Source organism: Bidens hawaiensis, unplaced genomic scaffold (genome assembly GCF_021521415.1).
Source record: "Bidens hawaiensis isolate Kalapana, Puna unplaced genomic scaffold, B.hawaiensis_p1.1 tig00002438_1, whole genome shotgun sequence".
In the NCBI taxonomy this organism is placed as follows: domain Eukaryota; kingdom Viridiplantae; phylum Streptophyta; class Magnoliopsida; order Asterales; family Asteraceae; genus Bidens; species Bidens hawaiensis.
Window position 1 is genome coordinate 1,775,501 of NW_027491134.1, and position 18,152 is coordinate 1,793,652.

Genomic DNA, 18,152 nt, shown 5'->3' on the forward strand with positions numbered 1-18,152 from the left:
TCGCGCATCCTCAGGATTGGCGCATATCACACATGCACATAATCGGCCTCGTCCTTATCCAAATCAGGATTAGGGCAACCTAGATTGTGCACGTCAGACAACCTTCCAGAAGGCATCTTTTTAAGGAGTAAGAATATGCTGATGTTGACAGCTGCCAAATGAAAGGTCGACAACTCAGCATGACACAAGTGCTACCACGCGATTACAACCAACAAGAAAGCGCCAGGTGTCCCAGAGGACACGTGGCGCAATGCGATTGGAAGAGGCCAACGAGGTTGAGCCCAATCAGTGGAAACCCTAGCACTATAAATACAGCATCAACTCCACTTTGATGGACATTCATACTCAATCATTGACAGTTACAGGCAGTGATATCACATTCAATCATATTGAATTACATTCACTCACAGTCAGTTACATACAAACACACAGTCACACAATCAGAGAGTATTCAGCTATTAAGCAATACTCTTGAGATTCCCTTACTCTCACATATTATTATCTTCTCCACCATATACTTATTCTCACGCCGGAGGGTTACCCCAAAGAGGACCCCTCTGTCCCTTTCTGAGGGGTAAGTTAACGGCGTTGTTCATTTTGTAGGTGGAAGAACACAGATCCAGAAGAACCATCGGTGGAATAGTACAATCAAAACCCGAGGAAAGTAGATCTGCTACCAGTGAGTAGATCCACGTTTCTTCATTGGCGCCATCCACTGTTACAAACGGCAATCAGATCTCATCAGATCTACATAAAAAAAAATCAATCACCATGGTTTCTGGCGTTCGTAACGCTGATCAAGCTCTGGAGGATATTGAACATGAGGGTGTCAATGAGGGACAGCAGTTTCTGAGGGTGCCGCGTGATTCTACGCGCACCACCAGTAACCGTCCCCTCATCACAACCCCTCACGGCCAGACTGAAACTCCTCCAGACGATCTCACGTTACAAAATATGGCCGGCGCGAAACTGAAAGGACCAATGGGTCCAGAAGAAGAAACAAATGATCCGAATGAATGGCTCATAAACGAGCAGCGGCGTCTACTGGAAAAGTACAATGAAATGGTCAAACAGAAGAAGCTAGCCGACCAAACACAAAGGCAAGCGTTTGATAAGCAGACTACAAAAAGGCCGCGCGCGCCGGAAGAAGGACATTATGTTCACACTGCACACACTGAGTTCAGTGATGAAGAAGTGCATAGCATGAGGAAGACGCGGGATACTCATGCAGGAGGCTCACACCTCCGCGCGCCTGTGAACATGGCGCCTGGAGCCAGAGCCGATCTGGATCTCAGTCAGAGGGCAAGTGGACGTAACCACACCCTACAGACCAGCCATCTTGGTGAAACACTCAAAGTTCACTGCGCGCATCGCGCAGGCTCCCATCCAGCACAAGACCAAGATGCCAAGTGGTCTGGGAAAATATGATGGCACAACAGATCCAGATGACTTTTTGCAAGGTTTCTATAACAGGGGAAACCTAGAGAGCTGGACGATGCCAACATGGTGTCACATGTTTGCCCGCTGCCTTACGGGCGCGGCGCGGGTCTGGTTCGAGAGCTTGCCGACTGGGCAAATTGATGGGTTCGAGGAACTATTGGAAAAGTTCCAAGCCCACTTCGTACAGCAGCGCAGACACACGCGCGATCCTGATGACATCATGCACTGCGTGCGCAGGAATGATGAAACGATTGAGGACTACATCACTCGTTTCAATCAGGAGTCTCTGGCAATTGGGGGTATAACTGAGCAACTCCTGCGCGTGGCTTTTATACAAGGCGCGCGCAGTGATCAACTCCGCCGAGCTCTCGTAAGCAGAGATGGTATGCCCACCACTTGGGCAAAACTAATGGAAGCATCGCGAGTCTTCGCGAGAAATGAAAAGCAGATTGCCCAAGATAGGGCAAGAGAAAGAGCGCATCAGGCTGAATCACCGCGCAGCAAAGAGAAGAGGGCCAAACAGAACTCTGTATGGTCCAGGTTGCAACCAACAAGTTTTTCTTCCACAGAAAAGCAAACGCAACCAAGCTCACCCCAGCCCCAAAAAGATGTTCGTAATCGCGGGGAGGGTGACAAGAGGGAGGGCGGCAGAGATCCTAGCAGACCTTTGCCAAGAATATGGACTCCCCTCACTAAAACACCTTCACAGGTGTTAAGTACTGAGAATGTCCAATTCAAGCCCCCCCAAGCAACTACACTACAAGGGACCGCAAAACAGTGGCAAATACTGTGAATTTCACAGGTCCCCGGGCCACAACACCGACGCATGCCATCATTTAAAGGATGCGATCGAGAAGGATGTAAAATCAGGCAGGCTGGCTCACTTGGTGAAAAACCAAAGAATAGAAGATGAGCAACCGGAAGGAGCCTCTGCCAGCAAGAAATACAAAAGAATCTGTGTGGCTGAGGGGGGACGACAAGGGCAGACGTCAAAAAAGAGAGGAGCGCAAATCCACGGAGATTGGCGCGAGCAGCAAGTCATCTTCCCAAGAATCAGGGGAGGCCCTTCAATAAGCAGTCCTCTCGTCATCACCACACACATTGCTCATTACGAAGTGTCAAAGGTCCTGGTGGACACTGGAAGCGAATCTGACATTATGTATGAGCAATGTTTCAGAAAGTTAGACCCGGCAGACCAAGCGCGGCTCGAAATTGTGAACGCACCAATCTGTGGTGTTTCAAATGAAATCATCCATCCCCTAGGCCAGATTCAGTTTGAACTAACTATGGGGGATGATGAGCACAAGCGAGCCGAAGTTGTCAACTTCTTGGTCTTGCCCACCACGTCATGCCACAATATGATCCTGGGTAGGGGAACGATTGCCCAATTTAATGCTGTACCGTCGCCAGCGCACGGCGCATTGGGGTTCCCTACACCAACAGGCGTAACATTTGTTTACCGCGATCATTTGTGCGCAGTGACAAGTACGCCGCGGGAAGGGAGAATGAAACTTCCAATGGCGGACAATGCGCCAGAGAAGTGGATTTTAAACCCAAAATTCCCAGAGCAAACGGTCACAATTGGCGCTACCATTTCAGACGAAACGAGATTGAGAATGAAAAGGTTGCTCACAAAATACACGTCGGTCTTCGCGTGGCAACACTCCGATATGACTGGGGTCCCGCGAGACTTGGCGCAACATTCTCTTAACACGTTCAAGTCGGTGGAGCCAATTGCTCAGAAAAAGAGAATCATGGGGGATGAAAAGGCGAAGGCCATGAATGAGCAAGTTGAGGACCTGTTGCGCGCAAACATCATCCGCCCGATCCGATACCAGACGTGGGTAGCCAATCCTGTGATGGTAAAGAAAAGCAACGGGTCATGGAGGATGTGTATTGACTTCAAGGACCTCAACAAAGCATGTCCGAAAGACTGTTACCCCCTCCCAAACATCGACGCAAAGGTGGACTCCGTGGCGCCATTCAAGCTCAAATGTTTCCTGGATGCCTACAAAGGCTATCACCAGATTCAAATGGCACCACAAGACGAAGACAAGACTGCCTTCAGAACCGACAAGGGTGTTTTTTGTTACACAAAAATGCCCTTTGGTTTAAAGAATGCGGGCGCCACATATCAGAGACTTATGGATTCGGTTTTCAGTGAACAAATCGGAAGAAATCTAGAAGTCTACGTTGATGATTTGGTGATCAAGAGCAGGGAGGAGAGACAAATGCTCAAAGACATCGAGGAAACTCTTCAGCGCCTAACGGAAGTTAACATGAAGCTCAACCCGAGCAAATGTACTTTTGGCGCGGAAGAGGGGAAATTTCTTGGTGTAATGGTCACTAAGGATGGTTTCAAGGTGAACCCTGAAAAGGTGGAAGCCATCCTTGACATGCCTTCACCATCCACCATGAAAGAGGTTCAGAAGCTGAATGGTAGATTGGTGTCAATCAACAGGTTCCTAGCGAACCACGCCAGCAAATCTACTCCATTCGTTAACACTTTGAAGAACTGCTTGAAGAAGAGCCAATTCAAGTGGACGCCTGAGGCTGAGCAAGCTTTCAGTGAGATAAAAGAATAACCAACCTCCCCAGCGCCAAGCGCGACGGAGCCACCCTCCACTTGATCATCATAAGCGGCGTGGATATAATCCTTGGTGACTGCACAAAAACAAGTCAAGTGATATCAGCAAAAAGAATTATGTTCGCGCAGAAAAAGAAATAAAGCAATGAAATAAACTTACACAACCCGTCGACTTGGATTACGGGCTCAAACGCGCTGTCAGCCCACAGCTTACTCATGCCGACCCCTACCAGCGCCTCCTCGCGAATGCTCTTGGCGGGGGATGGTTCAGTGGTCAGCTTATTAACCCAGGCGCCAGTTGGGTTCTTGAGGACACCCTCATCCGCAGGCGCAGAAGAGATAGAGCGCATGGTCATACGGATGGGGATCACACCAGCCCTTATGTAAAAGAACCTCTCAGACCAGTCATGAAGGCTCTTGAATGAAACAGTGGAGCACTTCACCTTCTGACTGCGAGGAATAAAAGAGAACCAATTGTCTTGGATCTTGGGCTTGTAAAAATACTGAAAGCGCCGAGGAGTGGGCTCCTCGCGCTGGGATTTGCACATGAACTCAAAGTGAGTCATGCGCACGAGTCCAAACGGATGGACTTGGGATATATGAATCCCATAGAACTTCAGCAGTGCACCCACAAACCTTGTTATCGGGAGACGAAGGTTGCAGTGGGTGAAAAAATGGCTATATAGGGATATATAGCCGGCAGGCGGGTCCGTCGCCGTTTGCCCGGCCCCAGGCAACATGCAGCCAAACAGGGTGGGAAAGCCCTGAGAGGCGATAAGGCTGTCAAGATCAGCCTGCCTCAATTTGCAGGGGATTTCATTCCACCTCCTCACCACCTTGGTCCTCCTTACCTCCTCCGATGAGCCCTCAGCAACCTTCTTCCCCTTGCCTTTCTTCTTCAACGTCGACATCACTACGGATTTCACGCGACATTTTCGAGAAACGATTGAGGTGATCGACGGGTTTGAGGAGTCCGAACTATCAGACATACAACTGAAAATCAAACGGAAACTTCTGAAGAACGGATATTTGGGAAGCAGAAAAAAGGATAATCAGAAGACAAAGAAAGAAAAGCTTAGAAGAATAAGCAAGAAGGTGAAGGATAAAAACTCTAAGGGCTGGCTTTTATAGGCCCAGGAGAGAGAAATTTTGATAAGCATGATGCTGAACGGACTTCACGCGCCCCCACTCGCAGGTCTTGGCCAATGCGAGCGTCACACGTGTCCCTGACACTGTGTGAGGAGACATGAAAGGAAACTATACGGCTGCTGCCAGAGTTCACGCGCCCCCACTCGCAGGAACGGACCAACGCGAGCGCGACACGTGTCCCTGACAGCATGTGAGGGGACACGAAAGGCAACTGTAGCACCTCGAGCACACGAAATGTCTGACACGTCTCCATCACTGACCCACGTCAGCAACCGTCACGTACACAGACGATTCGTTTTCAACCAAATGGATAGAACTTCGCGCAACGATGGAAACAACCAAGAAAACGACAAAACCCCTTTAAAAGACCAAATCAGTAAGTCTAATATCTATCTTACCGCGCTCGCGCGAGATAAGACACACGTTAGACTGGGGGGGCTTGAAGAGGTATGTACCCGCCTCAACACCGAGCAAGGCGGGTCAACCCACAACATAAAGACATTATGAAGGCACAAAGCCAAAGCATATGCGCATGGCGCATACAAAACATGCCCAGGCACACATATGCTCGCGCATCACATATGCGCGCGGCGCATCAGCGCGCAGCGCATGTCACATGCTCGTGCATATCACATCTGCCCAGGCACACATATGCTCGCGCATCACATATGCGCGCGGCGCATCACCGCGCGACGCATATCACATGCTCGTGCATATCACATCTGCGCATGAAATATCTGCGCGTGAGAATAAAAAGAAGACCTCGCGCATCCTCAGGATTGGCGCATATCACACATGCACATAATCGGCCTCGTCCTTATCCAAATCAGGATTAGGGCAACCTAGATTGTGCACGTCAGACAACCTTCCAGAAGGCATCTTTTTAAGGAGTAAGAATATGCTGATGTTGACAGCTGCCAAATGAAAGGTCGACAACTCAGCATGACACAAGTGCTACCACGCGATTACAACCAACAAGAAAGCGCCAGGTGTCCCAGAGGACACGTGGCGCAATGCGATTGGAAGAGGCCAACGAGGTTGAGCCCAATCAGTGGAAACCCTAGCACTATAAATACAGCATCAACTCCACTTTGATGGACATTCATACTCAATCATTGACAGTTACAGGCAGTGATATCACATTCAATCATATTGAATTACATTCACTCACAGTCAGTTACATACAAACACACAGTCACACAATCAGAGAGTATTCAGCTATTAAGCAATACTCTTGAGATTCCCTTACTCTCACATATTATTATCTTCTCCACCATATACTTATTCTCACGCCGGAGGGTTACCCCAAAGAGGACCCCTCTGTCCCTTTCTGAGGGGTAAGTTAACGGCGTTGTTCATTTTGTAGGTGGAAGAACACAGATCCAGAAGAACCATCGGTGGAATAGTACAATCAAAACCCGAGGAAAGTAGATCTGCTACCAGTGAGTAGATCCACGTTTCTTCACTAACATTACTACAACTTTTATAGATTTCATCGCATTCATCTCCAATTCAGCTTTGATTAACTTAGTTTATGGTTATTCGATCGCTAACGCCGTTTAATTTAGTTAAAATGCTTGTCACGATCATGTGGTCTCAATAAACAAATACTAGAAATGACTATCCTTTTAGGAGTTATTAATGTGTAATCTCACTGTAACCTAGAATTAGGTGATCATGCAGAGGCCTGATCAAGTAAGTACTTTTAGTTATGCAAATGCGGTAGATAAGCACAAGTGGATCTTGTTGCAGATATTATTGCTAACTTCTTTAATTTAGGGACAGAATTTTAAAGCTTCTTTTCTCCTCTTACACAACATATTGTTATCATCCTTTTCTGTTATTTTGTTAACTGCATTTTATTTATTTTGTGTGAATACTATTTCATTTTGATTCTAAAAGAATTCTTGCAGGATCCACCTTTATTCGTAAACGTCTTTGCGATCTAGACGATAGTTTAGATTCTTTTCTTAGACAGAAAGATATCATTAACAAAAGAAACAGAAAAAATGATGTAATTTACTGCATATTTGCCTTTCATATGAAGTATACCTGCCTTTTCTTTATACTTTTCAGTGTTAAGCTGAAGTGAATCTTGTTGTAGATAGTGTTAGAGAGAGAAAAGGCCTCTAATATAGAGAAAAGTTTTTTTTTCTTTATTCCGAACATATGGTTATCATCATTTTCTGTTCTTTTGTTATTTCATTTCATTTTATGTAAAAGTATTATTCATTTTTATTGCAAAAGAATTTGTGCAGAATTCACAATTATTCATCATCATCATCTTTATTTAGATTCTTTTCTTAGACATGGAGAAAAACATCAACAAAATAAACAGAAAAAATTATATAATTGACTGCATAGTTGCGTTTCTTTTCAATATATAGAGCGCTTTTCCTTTTTGTTCGATTACTTGCTGCTGAGGACATTCTTTTCCCTATTCTTCATGTACACAAAAAATGTTGCTGGGTTTCTAATCTCTTTTTAAAATCATTTTTTTTTAGTTTCTATTTGAATCAATGAAGATCGCAACTTTTGTCAGGTGACATCAAATGTGACAGAAGGAAGTGTTATAAGTTGTAACAAAAATAGCTTAGAAACCTGTAAAATGAAGGACCCCAATTTGATCATGAAGTTGAAGAGGGGCATTTTTTATTGTTGTATTTTTATAAAATAGAATTTTCTTATAGGACTGACTAGTGAGAAATTATATAGTTTTTCTGTTGTGTAGACTACTGTTTGTTATTTATTCTTTTTTATTGTCAAGAGAGAAAGAATTGGTGTTTGTATGGTTTGAGTGATTACTCAAGGTCTGTGTAATCGGTTAATCAAGAAGGCTTAGGTGGCAATATAAAGCTGGCAAAAACTAGGGCTGCCTATGTGCGCAATGAGGGCTAGATGGACAACATATAAACTCGGTTTATATTGTTTCTTGCTTTTGATTCTTGTTTTAAGTCAAGGCTGTTCATCACTGAACCTCGAGGGTAAGCTTACAATCTTTTACAAAACTTATTGGTGGAATTTTGTGTATTATTTATTAGTTTTAACGTGATTTAGGTGGTTTGCAATTGGAATGTAGGTCTGGCTTTGTTGGACTTTCAGGCAGGAGTATCTCATGATCCATTTGGTGCCTTCACAAGCTGGAATCCTAATGGCCATGATCCCTGCTCATGGTCTAATGTTCATTGTGTCGATGGTAATGTTCATGTGCTGTAAGTTGTTCCTCTATTCTTTTGATATTATGGAATATGGTAGTTAGTTTTGGGTATTAAATGATAAACTATAGCCATTTTAGTCTTTTGAGTGAATTGAGTGCTGACAATAACTCATCGGATTAATATGTAGGACTAAGTTTTGTGCATATGATAATTGATAGATAATATTTATATTTTTTTTAAATGAGTTTTGATGTGCTTTTTGTTTTCGTCTCTAGGGATCTCAATGGGCTTTCTTTGGAAGGAGTGTTAGCACCTGAGATTGGGAACCTCACACATTTGAGATGCCTGTGAGTGCTCTTCTATTTTGTCAGTGTGTTTTGATAAATATGTTGCTGTTTGTATTTTGTAGTTTTTTTTATTGTAATCAACCCATAGTTATCAAATGCCTTAGGCTCACTCAAGGCACATAGGCCTCACACGGGGCTTGGGAGCAAAAAAAGCGAGGGCCTAAGAAAAAAGGCGCACTTAAATAAAAAAATAAAAAAAATATCTTATGTGTATGAAAGATAATACTATTCTTCAAATAAAATAAAAAAAAGCTATTATGTAACATTTAATATCATCTAATTTAGTACCAAAAGTTCTCAGATCGTCAAGATTCAACTGTAATTCCAGAACTTAAATAATAAAATGCTCAATGTAATTCCTTTGACCTCTCCTAGATCTACCCGTATTCCTTGCGTTTCTTTTGCTTGTCTTTTATCTTCTCATGCTTGTTTCTATCATAGACAACGCTGAAGCGCTTGCCTAGGAACTAGAAACACATTTATTGAGCCTCGCCTGAAAAATGGGCCTAGGCCGCAAGAGGCGATGGCTTTTAATAACTATGAACCAAACTTGGAATAAAGATTCATGACCTCTTTTATTCATGTTATAATGGCATAGTAGATGTAAGTTGAGAAAAAAGTAAGTCCTTTTAGGGAATTATGGTATGCAGAATGTTGGTCTAAAATTGTCATCATCGATGCTTATGGCTAATATTGTTTTGCTAGATGTGAGTCAAATAGCTTTATTAAGAATCATATTTTATTGTTTTTTATATTCATTTTTTCTTTTTGGACTAGTATTCTCTCACAGAACAAGTTTTCGGGAGTTATTCCAAAAGAGTTTGGTGAACTGATGATGCTGGAAGTGCTAGACTTGAGGGATAATAACTTTAGTGGGCATATTCCATCAGAGCTAGGAAGGATGCCTTCACTAAAATGGTTGTAAGTGAAATAAGTCAGTCCCTCTGGTCTCTTCTGAGTTTTCATCCAATAATTTTTATATCAAATTTAGATCAGCACTTTAGTTTTTTTACAATTCAATAAAGATTATAGTTATTTATTGAGAATTTACTGTAGGTTGCTCTGTAGCAACAATTTTGAAGGCTCTATACCCTTGGAACTCAGGACTCCCAACTTTCACTATGAAATGCAATATGATGAAAACCTTTTATCCTTCGTTGCTAACGGGATTGGATGTCTAAATAGGAAGTTTGGAAGATGGTAAGACACTTCTCATTATTATATTAAATTTATTTATGGATGTCTATTTAGTCACTGTTTGGATGAGCCAATTACGCCGACGGTCCCTGTGTATGGCCATATTGCAGTTTTGGGACCAAACTTTGAGAAATTACAGGTTTAGACCAATAGTGAAATTATTACACGTTAGGTTCTTAAAGTGGATGCCAGTTAACTTTTCTGTTACATTTGTAAGAAATGACTCAAATGCTTTCTAACATTTGGTGAAAACTATTGGTCTAAATCTGTAGTTTCTGAAAGTTTGGGGCCAAAACTGCAATAAGGCCATACCTATACAAAGTAAGAGGTCAAACCGATTATATCACCTTTAAATAGCCGCGTAATCACTTTATCATATATTCTGTCAAAACACATATCCAAACAAACTCCTTTGAATCTTGTGCACAATTTTTCAAGCAACAATCACCAAATGAAGCTTTAAAGCTTGTTTCCACACCTCATTCTTAATATGAGTGATTGGTGCTGAAAATTTGTGTTGTATGTGGACAGCATATGGCAGGGTGGTTCTAAACTTCAAAAGAAAGCTGATTCTCTTCTAACACAAATCAAAGAAATAGTTATTGGTTACCTCAATCTATTCCAACTGTAAGGGGATTTGTCAAATTAAATTGCAAATTCATGCTTCATTTCTATGTTATACTTATAGTTTATTATATATCTGTTTTCTTCACCAAAGTTTCAGGATTCACAGAAGCCCCTCAACCAATTGCACTATTAATGAAAAATGTAAGTTGAAAGAACACATGATCATAACTGGGTCACCATATTCTAGAAGAATACTAATATTATTATGTATTTCTGGTATCTTCATCGTGTGTGTGAATCAGTAGGTGAACCGGAAGCAGAAATGGTGGAAAATGTTGTACGGCGAAAGCTAGCAGAGCAATCTTCAAACCTAGCAGCTGTACCATCTCCAAGGGACAAGATCGTGCCACCTAAGATCATAGCTCTCCCAACGACTAGAAGCAGTGGATCATTTCCCGCTGTACCCAAACCACCACCATCACCACCATCACCACCACCACCACCACCGCCATCACCACCACCAAATCTTACTCCAGAAAGTGAAAGAGATAAGTGGAAGATTTGGGTCATAATAAGTTTTTGTATACTTTTGCTTATTATCCTTGCCATAGTGCTCTGGTGTGTGTGTAGAAGCCGAGCAGTTGAAACCATAGGTCCTTGGAGGACTGGTATTAGTGGACAATTGCAGAAAGCTTTTATTACAGGTAAGCCATACATTAGTTACATTACAACTTTGGGCTTGCAATAAATTAGCCATAAATAATTATATATTGTTGCAGGTGTTCCAAAGCTAAATCGAACAGAGCTAGAAACTGCATGTGAGGATTTCAGCAATATTATTGAAACAAGAGACGGGTATACACTATACAAAGGAACATTATCTAGTGGAGTCGAGATTTGTGTAGCATCGACCTCCGTTTCCAGTCTCAAAGACTGGTCAAAACGTTCAGAATTAGGGTTTCGTAAGAAGGTTTGTTTATCTATTATATAGGGTATCTACCATCTATATAATATGTATCTAACATATTTATCTTTTTGCAAACTGTATAGATTGATGCATTGTCTAGAGTGAATCACAAAAACTTTGTTAATCTTCTCGGTTATTGTGAGGATGATGAACCTTTTGTCAGGATGATGGTTTTTGAGTTTGCTACTAATGGCTCACTCTCAGAGCATCTACATGGTGATTACTCACTTTTTAAAATACTTTTATAATATTGTTTCTTTAGATGCTTTTTTGTTATAGAAATTGATGTTATTGCTACAGTTAAAGAGCTTGAACATCTTGATTGGAGTTTGAGGATGAGAATAATAATGGGAACCGCTTATTGTCTTGAATACATGCACGAATTGGATCCTCCCGTACCTCACACTAATTTGACCTCAAGAATGATCTGTTTGACAGATGATTATGCACCCAAAGTAAATCGTCTTTTCTTTTTTTTTTGTTACAATTATTACCAAATGTTATAACATTTTAGTGAGAAATGAAGAAGTTACTAAAAGAATGTGGTTTCTCAGGTTGCGGAGAAGGGCTTTTGGAAAGATTTGATGTCAAAAGCAAAGGTATCTGCAGATTATGAATCAGAGCATTCACTGCGACCGCCTATTAACACCGAGACAAACGTTTACTGTTTTGGTATTTTAATGCTTGAAATCATTTCTGGCAAGCTTCCTCATTCAGACCAGCAAGTGCCTCTTGTAGATTGGGTAAGACCTCGTATATCTAAAAGCTGTCTTGTACCAATGATTAATGTTCAGATTGGTAGTTTGAGATGGTGACACTTGGGGTCGGTTAATGGGTCAAAAAGGTATTGTTTGGTGGTTGAAACATGTTGGGTTGGCCTGAAATTTGGTCTCCAATTGTTCAAATCTTTATACCTATACAACTAATGTGTCGAATATGATTACATAAATGATCTTAAGGGCTGTAAACGAACGCAAACCGTTCGTTTATATTTGTTTGTTTAATTAATGAACAAGGAAATCTGTTTGATTAAATAATGAAAGGACATGAACAGAGGTTGCGCTTGTTCAGTTGTTGTGAAAGGTGTTAGTTGATCTCACTTACGTTCGTTCATTAATGTTTTGTTTACGCTCGTTTGTTTAGTTGTCCCTTTATTTGTTTATCATCTTAACTTATATACTAGAAATCCTAGTACTTGAATTTATATCTATTTTGGTTTGATTTATGTCTATTTATTTTTCGTTTGTGTTCGTTTATAAATATAGCGAACGAAAACAGAAGAACACGAACAAAATTAATTTCTTAATAAACGAACACGATCAACAAATTACGTTCGGTTTGTGTTTGTGAACTATTCGCTTGTCCAACAAATGTTTTACGGACAAACATGAACGTCTGGTCTGGTTCAGTATTGTTTGTTTACAGCCCTATTAGTTATTGATCTCATTTTAATAGTTATTGAATTCTTTGACTAAACTGATCTATAGCTCATTTAGGATAGGAGTTTAGGATATTGGTGGGAGCCTGTGATTTTTCTTAACGGGTTTTGTGAGAATTGAAGTGATAATCATTCATTTATCTGTGCAGGCTGCACAGTATCTAAACAATGAAAGAAAAACGAGTGACATAATCGACCCGACATTAGAATTCTTTAAGCAACATGAACTTGACTTGATATGTGAAGTTATTGAAGAATGCATTCAGCAGGATGCTGGAAAGAGACCGACAATGAAAGAAGTGGTTACAAAATTGAAGGAAGTGCTAAAGATTTCACCTGATCAAGCAATTCCTAGACTCTCGCCTCTTTGGTGGGCCGAACTTCAGATCTTATCGGGCGAGACAGCATAAACAAACAAGTACCAAAGATACTTGATTCTGTTTGTTATTGGTGTTTGTAGAATTTGATCAGCGTAGTTTGTGTCCCTTGTGCGTGAATTGATTTATCTTTTTGAGGATGGTTTGTCGAGAGTTAACAGCTTGTGTCCTGTGTGTGCGTAAAGCTTCCTGAGGTAACGATGATATCGTTTGAACCAAGATTAATGCTGAATATGTATTTTAAGTGTAAATTTAGCGAGAATTGGTTTCTGAGAAAGTTTAGTTATATGTGTAAGGTTGAAAGTTTTCGAACAAACCAGTTGGCTTAATACTTGTTTAGTATGGACTGTTTTTAGATAAACCGGCCATTGAGGAAGGTCGCTAATTGATTAAACGAAACCGAAGTAGGTGGAGCTCAGTAAATGGTAATAGCCGAGGAACCTGAATTTATGTGTTAGGCTATGAACTTTTCTATTTATATAAAGTTACAAACCTGTTCAACATTTATCCGATTACAAAACCAAAGACAACAATGAATCGATAATCTGATTCGACTAACAAGCAACTTGTTCAAATTTGTGTTTTTTGGTTTGAAACCAAAACCTAACCGTTTTTCACTGTCAATTATTTTCAGATGAAGGTTTGAAGTATACTTCGGTTTGTTTTCTTTGGGTTAGGTCTGAATGTGAAGGTTTGTTGTGTATTGTCTGAGTCTACATGCGAAGGTTTGTTGAGTATCGTTAGAGTCTCGGTCTACATGTGTTCATATTGTCTCGTATGATGAAAATATTTGGCCGATGTGTTCATATTGTCTCATATGATGAAAATATTTGGCCGCTAGTCCCACCACATTTGCTCTCCTAGTATGATCGATGTAGTTGTTACGTTATTAAAGTGGGTCCGAGGACACAACGAACACTAATCTGTGTGTAGTAGACCCCCCGTTTTCTTACAATGTCATGCAACTATATGTCGTGCTATAAGAGACATACAATCTTCTTTTAATAACTTAAAAATATTACCTTATCTACCAACCATTAGACTACATCTATTCATAGCCCAATCTTCAATAAAAAAAATAAAATAATAATTTCTATCTCTTTCACCTATACAGCCCAACACATTTCAACTTTTCACTATCATTCACAACCCAACATAAACCAATTTTTTATTATATATATAACTAGGTTATAAACCCGTGTGATACACGGGATTGGGTACAAAAAATTTCGAAATAAACAACCAATTATTATCTAATATATATAAAGGATAAGTTTGGTGCTGCTAAGTTGCCATTGGGCCACTTGGCGGCACCTTACCTGTCCATGGAATTTGTTTTTTTTTGTTTTCCGTTTTGGCACCGTAATGAACATAATGGAAGCCGACCAAATGATAATTTTTTGTTTGTTTCAATTTCAATAACGTAATGGAAGTGACGGAAACCGACCGAATTTGCATAAACTTACTGCCTCAACGCCCGGGACTGACAACGTTCGGGTTTTACCAACACATGAGTTTACCGACCGACGTTACCCTTTGGTCCACTCATTTTTTATATTTTTCCATTTTGTAGTTTCGGTACCATAACGAACGTAGCCAAAACTCACCGAATTTGTGACCAGTTACCGTCTCAATGCCCGCGAATGACAACGCTTGAATTTTACCATCGCCCGGTTTTACCGACCAAACAAACGTCGTGTTAACAATTTATAATTTATGTTTTATGTGCTAATTTGATGAATATATTTTTTAGGTTTAACATTGAGGTTTTACCAACGGTGTCTATACCATGGCGAACATAAACGATACCGATTGAATTCGCGTCGACTCGCCGACGTAACGTTCGGGTTTCAACGTTGAGATTTTACCAGCTGCCCCCGCGCAACGCGCCGGGTACAATACTAGTTATCTATAACATAGATTGGCAAAAACAAACCATCAAATAACAGGATTAAGTAACGCATAAGTAAAAGTTAAAATATATAAATAAAAACTTTTTATAACGTGGAGAAATGATATCACTAATGAAAGCTACAACCAATTCTCAATAATTCAAGAATCCTTTTCATGTAGGTCCTGGTTTGGATTTTAAAAATTAATGATATTCAAATTAAAAAAACTTAATAGTTAGCTACTTAAAACGCTTCGGCTTATGTGAACTCTTCCTTTTTTCGACAACTTTCCCGATTCATGCTTGTGGACCCAGATCATGGCATTAAGCTGATGGGTTTTGTGTAATCGCATCATCAGTATTAAGCATATCATGACATATAATTGTTGTCGACCACTTGAATTTGTTAAACTAAGGAAATAAGAAACGAAATATGATAACCTATGCGTTATAGTTCTTCAAATATCACTACAAAATATACAATATTATTAGTACTATATAAATGTTGGGTTGGAAGGTCTTGGATCCAAGGGCCATAGACAACAAAAGTAAAAAAGAAATTTGTCATTCAAAAAAAAAAAACCCATTTATAAGTATAGTATATTCACAAACTTGATTATACCTTATATTATATCCTTTTACGTTGTTCATCGTCATGTGATGCTTTGTGATCCTTAGTTAAGACTCAACGGATTTTTATTTTTTATTTTTGGAAATAACAACTATGCAATCACCTAAATAACATACAACATGTGTCCAAAGATTGTTTACCAAAACACAAATACACACAATCTATAACATAGATGGTAATTAAGTCCTGATACAAAAGAAAAGAAAAGAAAAGAAAAGCAAACCACTATAATTGTGAACCAAAATATGTGTCTAAAGAATTTTGAAGATCAAGGAAATGCATCTGAAACTCAAATGAAAATTGACTATTAAAGTGAAAGTAAAGATATAAAATGTTAACAGTCATCTTGATCTAACATAGTGTTTTGGTAGCAAAGATGTACTTAATTGAATTATTCTAATGGTAAAATTATCTCAAGCATATTTTCTAATAACCAATATTTTGTTTCTTTTAAAGCTGCGGTTTAACTTTCAAAAGTGAAGAAACACTAAGTGACCCGGTACAGATTATAGATAATCTGGGGGTTAAGTAATGTTTCCCACGGATGAGATCTAGCTGAGAAGGCTGTTCTTCAGGAGACCTGCAAAACAAACACCGTAAGCTCGTCACTGAGAAGGGGGGGGGTTCCTCCTTGTGACCACCCTCCGGCGTGAGAATCAGACTAGGTTGCTCTGAATATAAGTGTATATTAAGAGATTGCTAGATAACTGGATAGCAGATGGTCTTACCATTCCAAGGTGTTGGAGTATTTATAGCCGAAGGTAGGTTTCCTAGAAGGTACAGCCGGCTGAATAGTATTCCTGTTCTACCAACAGTGGACTATGCACAGGCCATACTGGTTGGTGGGTAGGTTACGGCCAACAGTAACAAAGTCGGCTGCACTATTCCACTAACTGTAGACTATGCACGTCCCACCTACTGTGGATTGTACGCAGGCCATGCTGGTTGGTGAATAGGTTACGGCCAACAGTAACACTATTCCACCAACTGTAGGCTGCGCATGCCCCACAGTAAGGGTTGGTGAGTAGGCAGCGGCTAATAGTGACAAACAGTACTAGAGGGTGCTCCTCCTCGCACTGTTGTCGGTGAGCTGTCACCCTGTGATTGGCTCATGGGCTGTTCTGGTCAGATCGTCTGTCCTATCCATACCTTGGTAGGTATAGTACAAAAGATCTTTCAGAATCATACAGACTGGCTCATTTAGGCGGGATTGTTCCCGCCTTGCTCATTCCTTCATGTGACTACTGAAGTATCTAGTGTCTTGTGCGTGTAGCCCTGCTGTCTGCGGGTAGCCTTCCCTGATGGCTTGTATCCGCAACTGTGGGAACAGGCGGGGTACTTTACCATTGGGAGGCTTTCCCTGCGTGTACAGCTTGCGTACTGCGCGTAAGGTTCTCTGAGCATGGTGGGTCCTGCGGGAGCAGATGGCCTTTGCGCAGACGTCCCTGTTCAAGGTTAGTCTTGCGGGACCAACTGGGCTCTGCTGGGACCTACCTCTTCAAGTCCCCCCAGTCCAATGTTCTTCTCATGAATGTTCAATAAAGTGAGGTGAACTTTTGGACTTTAAGCAAGGGGTTTTGAAAAGGTTTTTAGTTTTAAGGTTCTCCGTGGGGATTCTTCCCGCGGATTTCCTAATGTCACTTGCAAAAATTCCCGATTTTTTTGCTTGATCTTTGGGTATGATGCGGGTAGGTATGTAACCTTCTCGCAAGTCAGGAGCGTTGAGTCTCACTTGTGTGGATTCTCCTTGAGGTTTTAGTGGTTTTGAACATAGTGATCAATTATGTTTAAACCACCAATTCCATCCTGGAGCCTCAAACATTGTAGTTCTCGACGTTCCCGCTATGCGGGGATGTTATTTCCGTTTCCACAAGCATTGCCCAAAAGATCCTTCTTGGTTTCAATTCCCTACGGAGCGCTAGGTATGTGAAGGGTTTTGCCTTAACACTGTACCCGCGCTCGTCTTACAGTTACTTTACTTTCAAGGTACCCCTGGCGTCAATTCCCTGCGGGTGCTAGGTATGTGAAGGGTTTTGCCTTAACACTGTACCCGCACCCGCCTTATAGTTACTTTGTTGCCGGGGTTTTCTTGGCTTCAATTCCCTGCGGGTGCTAGGTATGTGAAGGGTTTTGCCTTAACACTGTACCCGCATCCGTCTTATGGTTACTTGGTTGCCAAGGTAAGGGGTATTTTCCCGCTTACTTTTGAATCTTTTTGAATTTTGAATTTTGAAATTCGAAAGGTTGGTAAGGATAAGAACAGTCCAAACATCTGAAACGTCGTGCGACGGTTTCTTCTGACTGTGTCAGGACGTGCAGGAAGTTATGGTGACGTGACAGTACATGGTCATTCCAGATGCTTTTTCAGGCGTGTGGGCGCGATTTTTCGGGCGCGTGGCCGCG

The 18,152-nt window shown here is 41.1% G+C and overlaps 1 protein-coding gene across 2 annotated transcripts in view; it reads left to right on the top strand.

Annotated features, from left to right (window-relative positions):
• The first annotated feature begins 7,927 nt into the window (after positions 1-7,927).
• The window catches only part of LOC143619440 (protein MALE DISCOVERER 2-like), a 141,848-nt gene continuing 131,623 nt past the window's right edge, over positions 7,928-18,152 (top strand). The window contains exons 1-13 of one of the 2 annotated variants that reach the window (XM_077091372.1): positions 7,928-8,160; positions 8,256-8,388; positions 8,610-8,681; positions 9,459-9,602; positions 9,738-9,881; positions 10,410-10,505; positions 10,597-10,646; positions 10,748-11,149; positions 11,225-11,415; positions 11,496-11,628; positions 11,713-11,867; positions 11,967-12,155; positions 13,000-13,293. In XM_077091372.1, coding sequence (XP_076947487.1) covers positions 8,055-8,160; positions 8,256-8,388; positions 8,610-8,681; positions 9,459-9,602; positions 9,738-9,881; positions 10,410-10,505; positions 10,597-10,646; positions 10,748-11,149; positions 11,225-11,415; positions 11,496-11,628; positions 11,713-11,867; positions 11,967-12,155; positions 13,000-13,260 — 2,076 coding nt within the window. In that variant the 5' untranslated portion in view covers positions 7,928-8,054 and the 3' untranslated portion in view covers positions 13,261-13,293. The remainder of the gene's footprint in view (positions 8,161-8,255; positions 8,389-8,609; positions 8,682-9,458; positions 9,603-9,737; positions 9,882-10,409; positions 10,506-10,596; positions 10,647-10,747; positions 11,150-11,224; positions 11,416-11,495; positions 11,629-11,712; positions 11,868-11,966; positions 12,156-12,999; positions 13,294-18,152) is intronic. The other variant, XM_077091373.1, reaches the window with a different exon arrangement.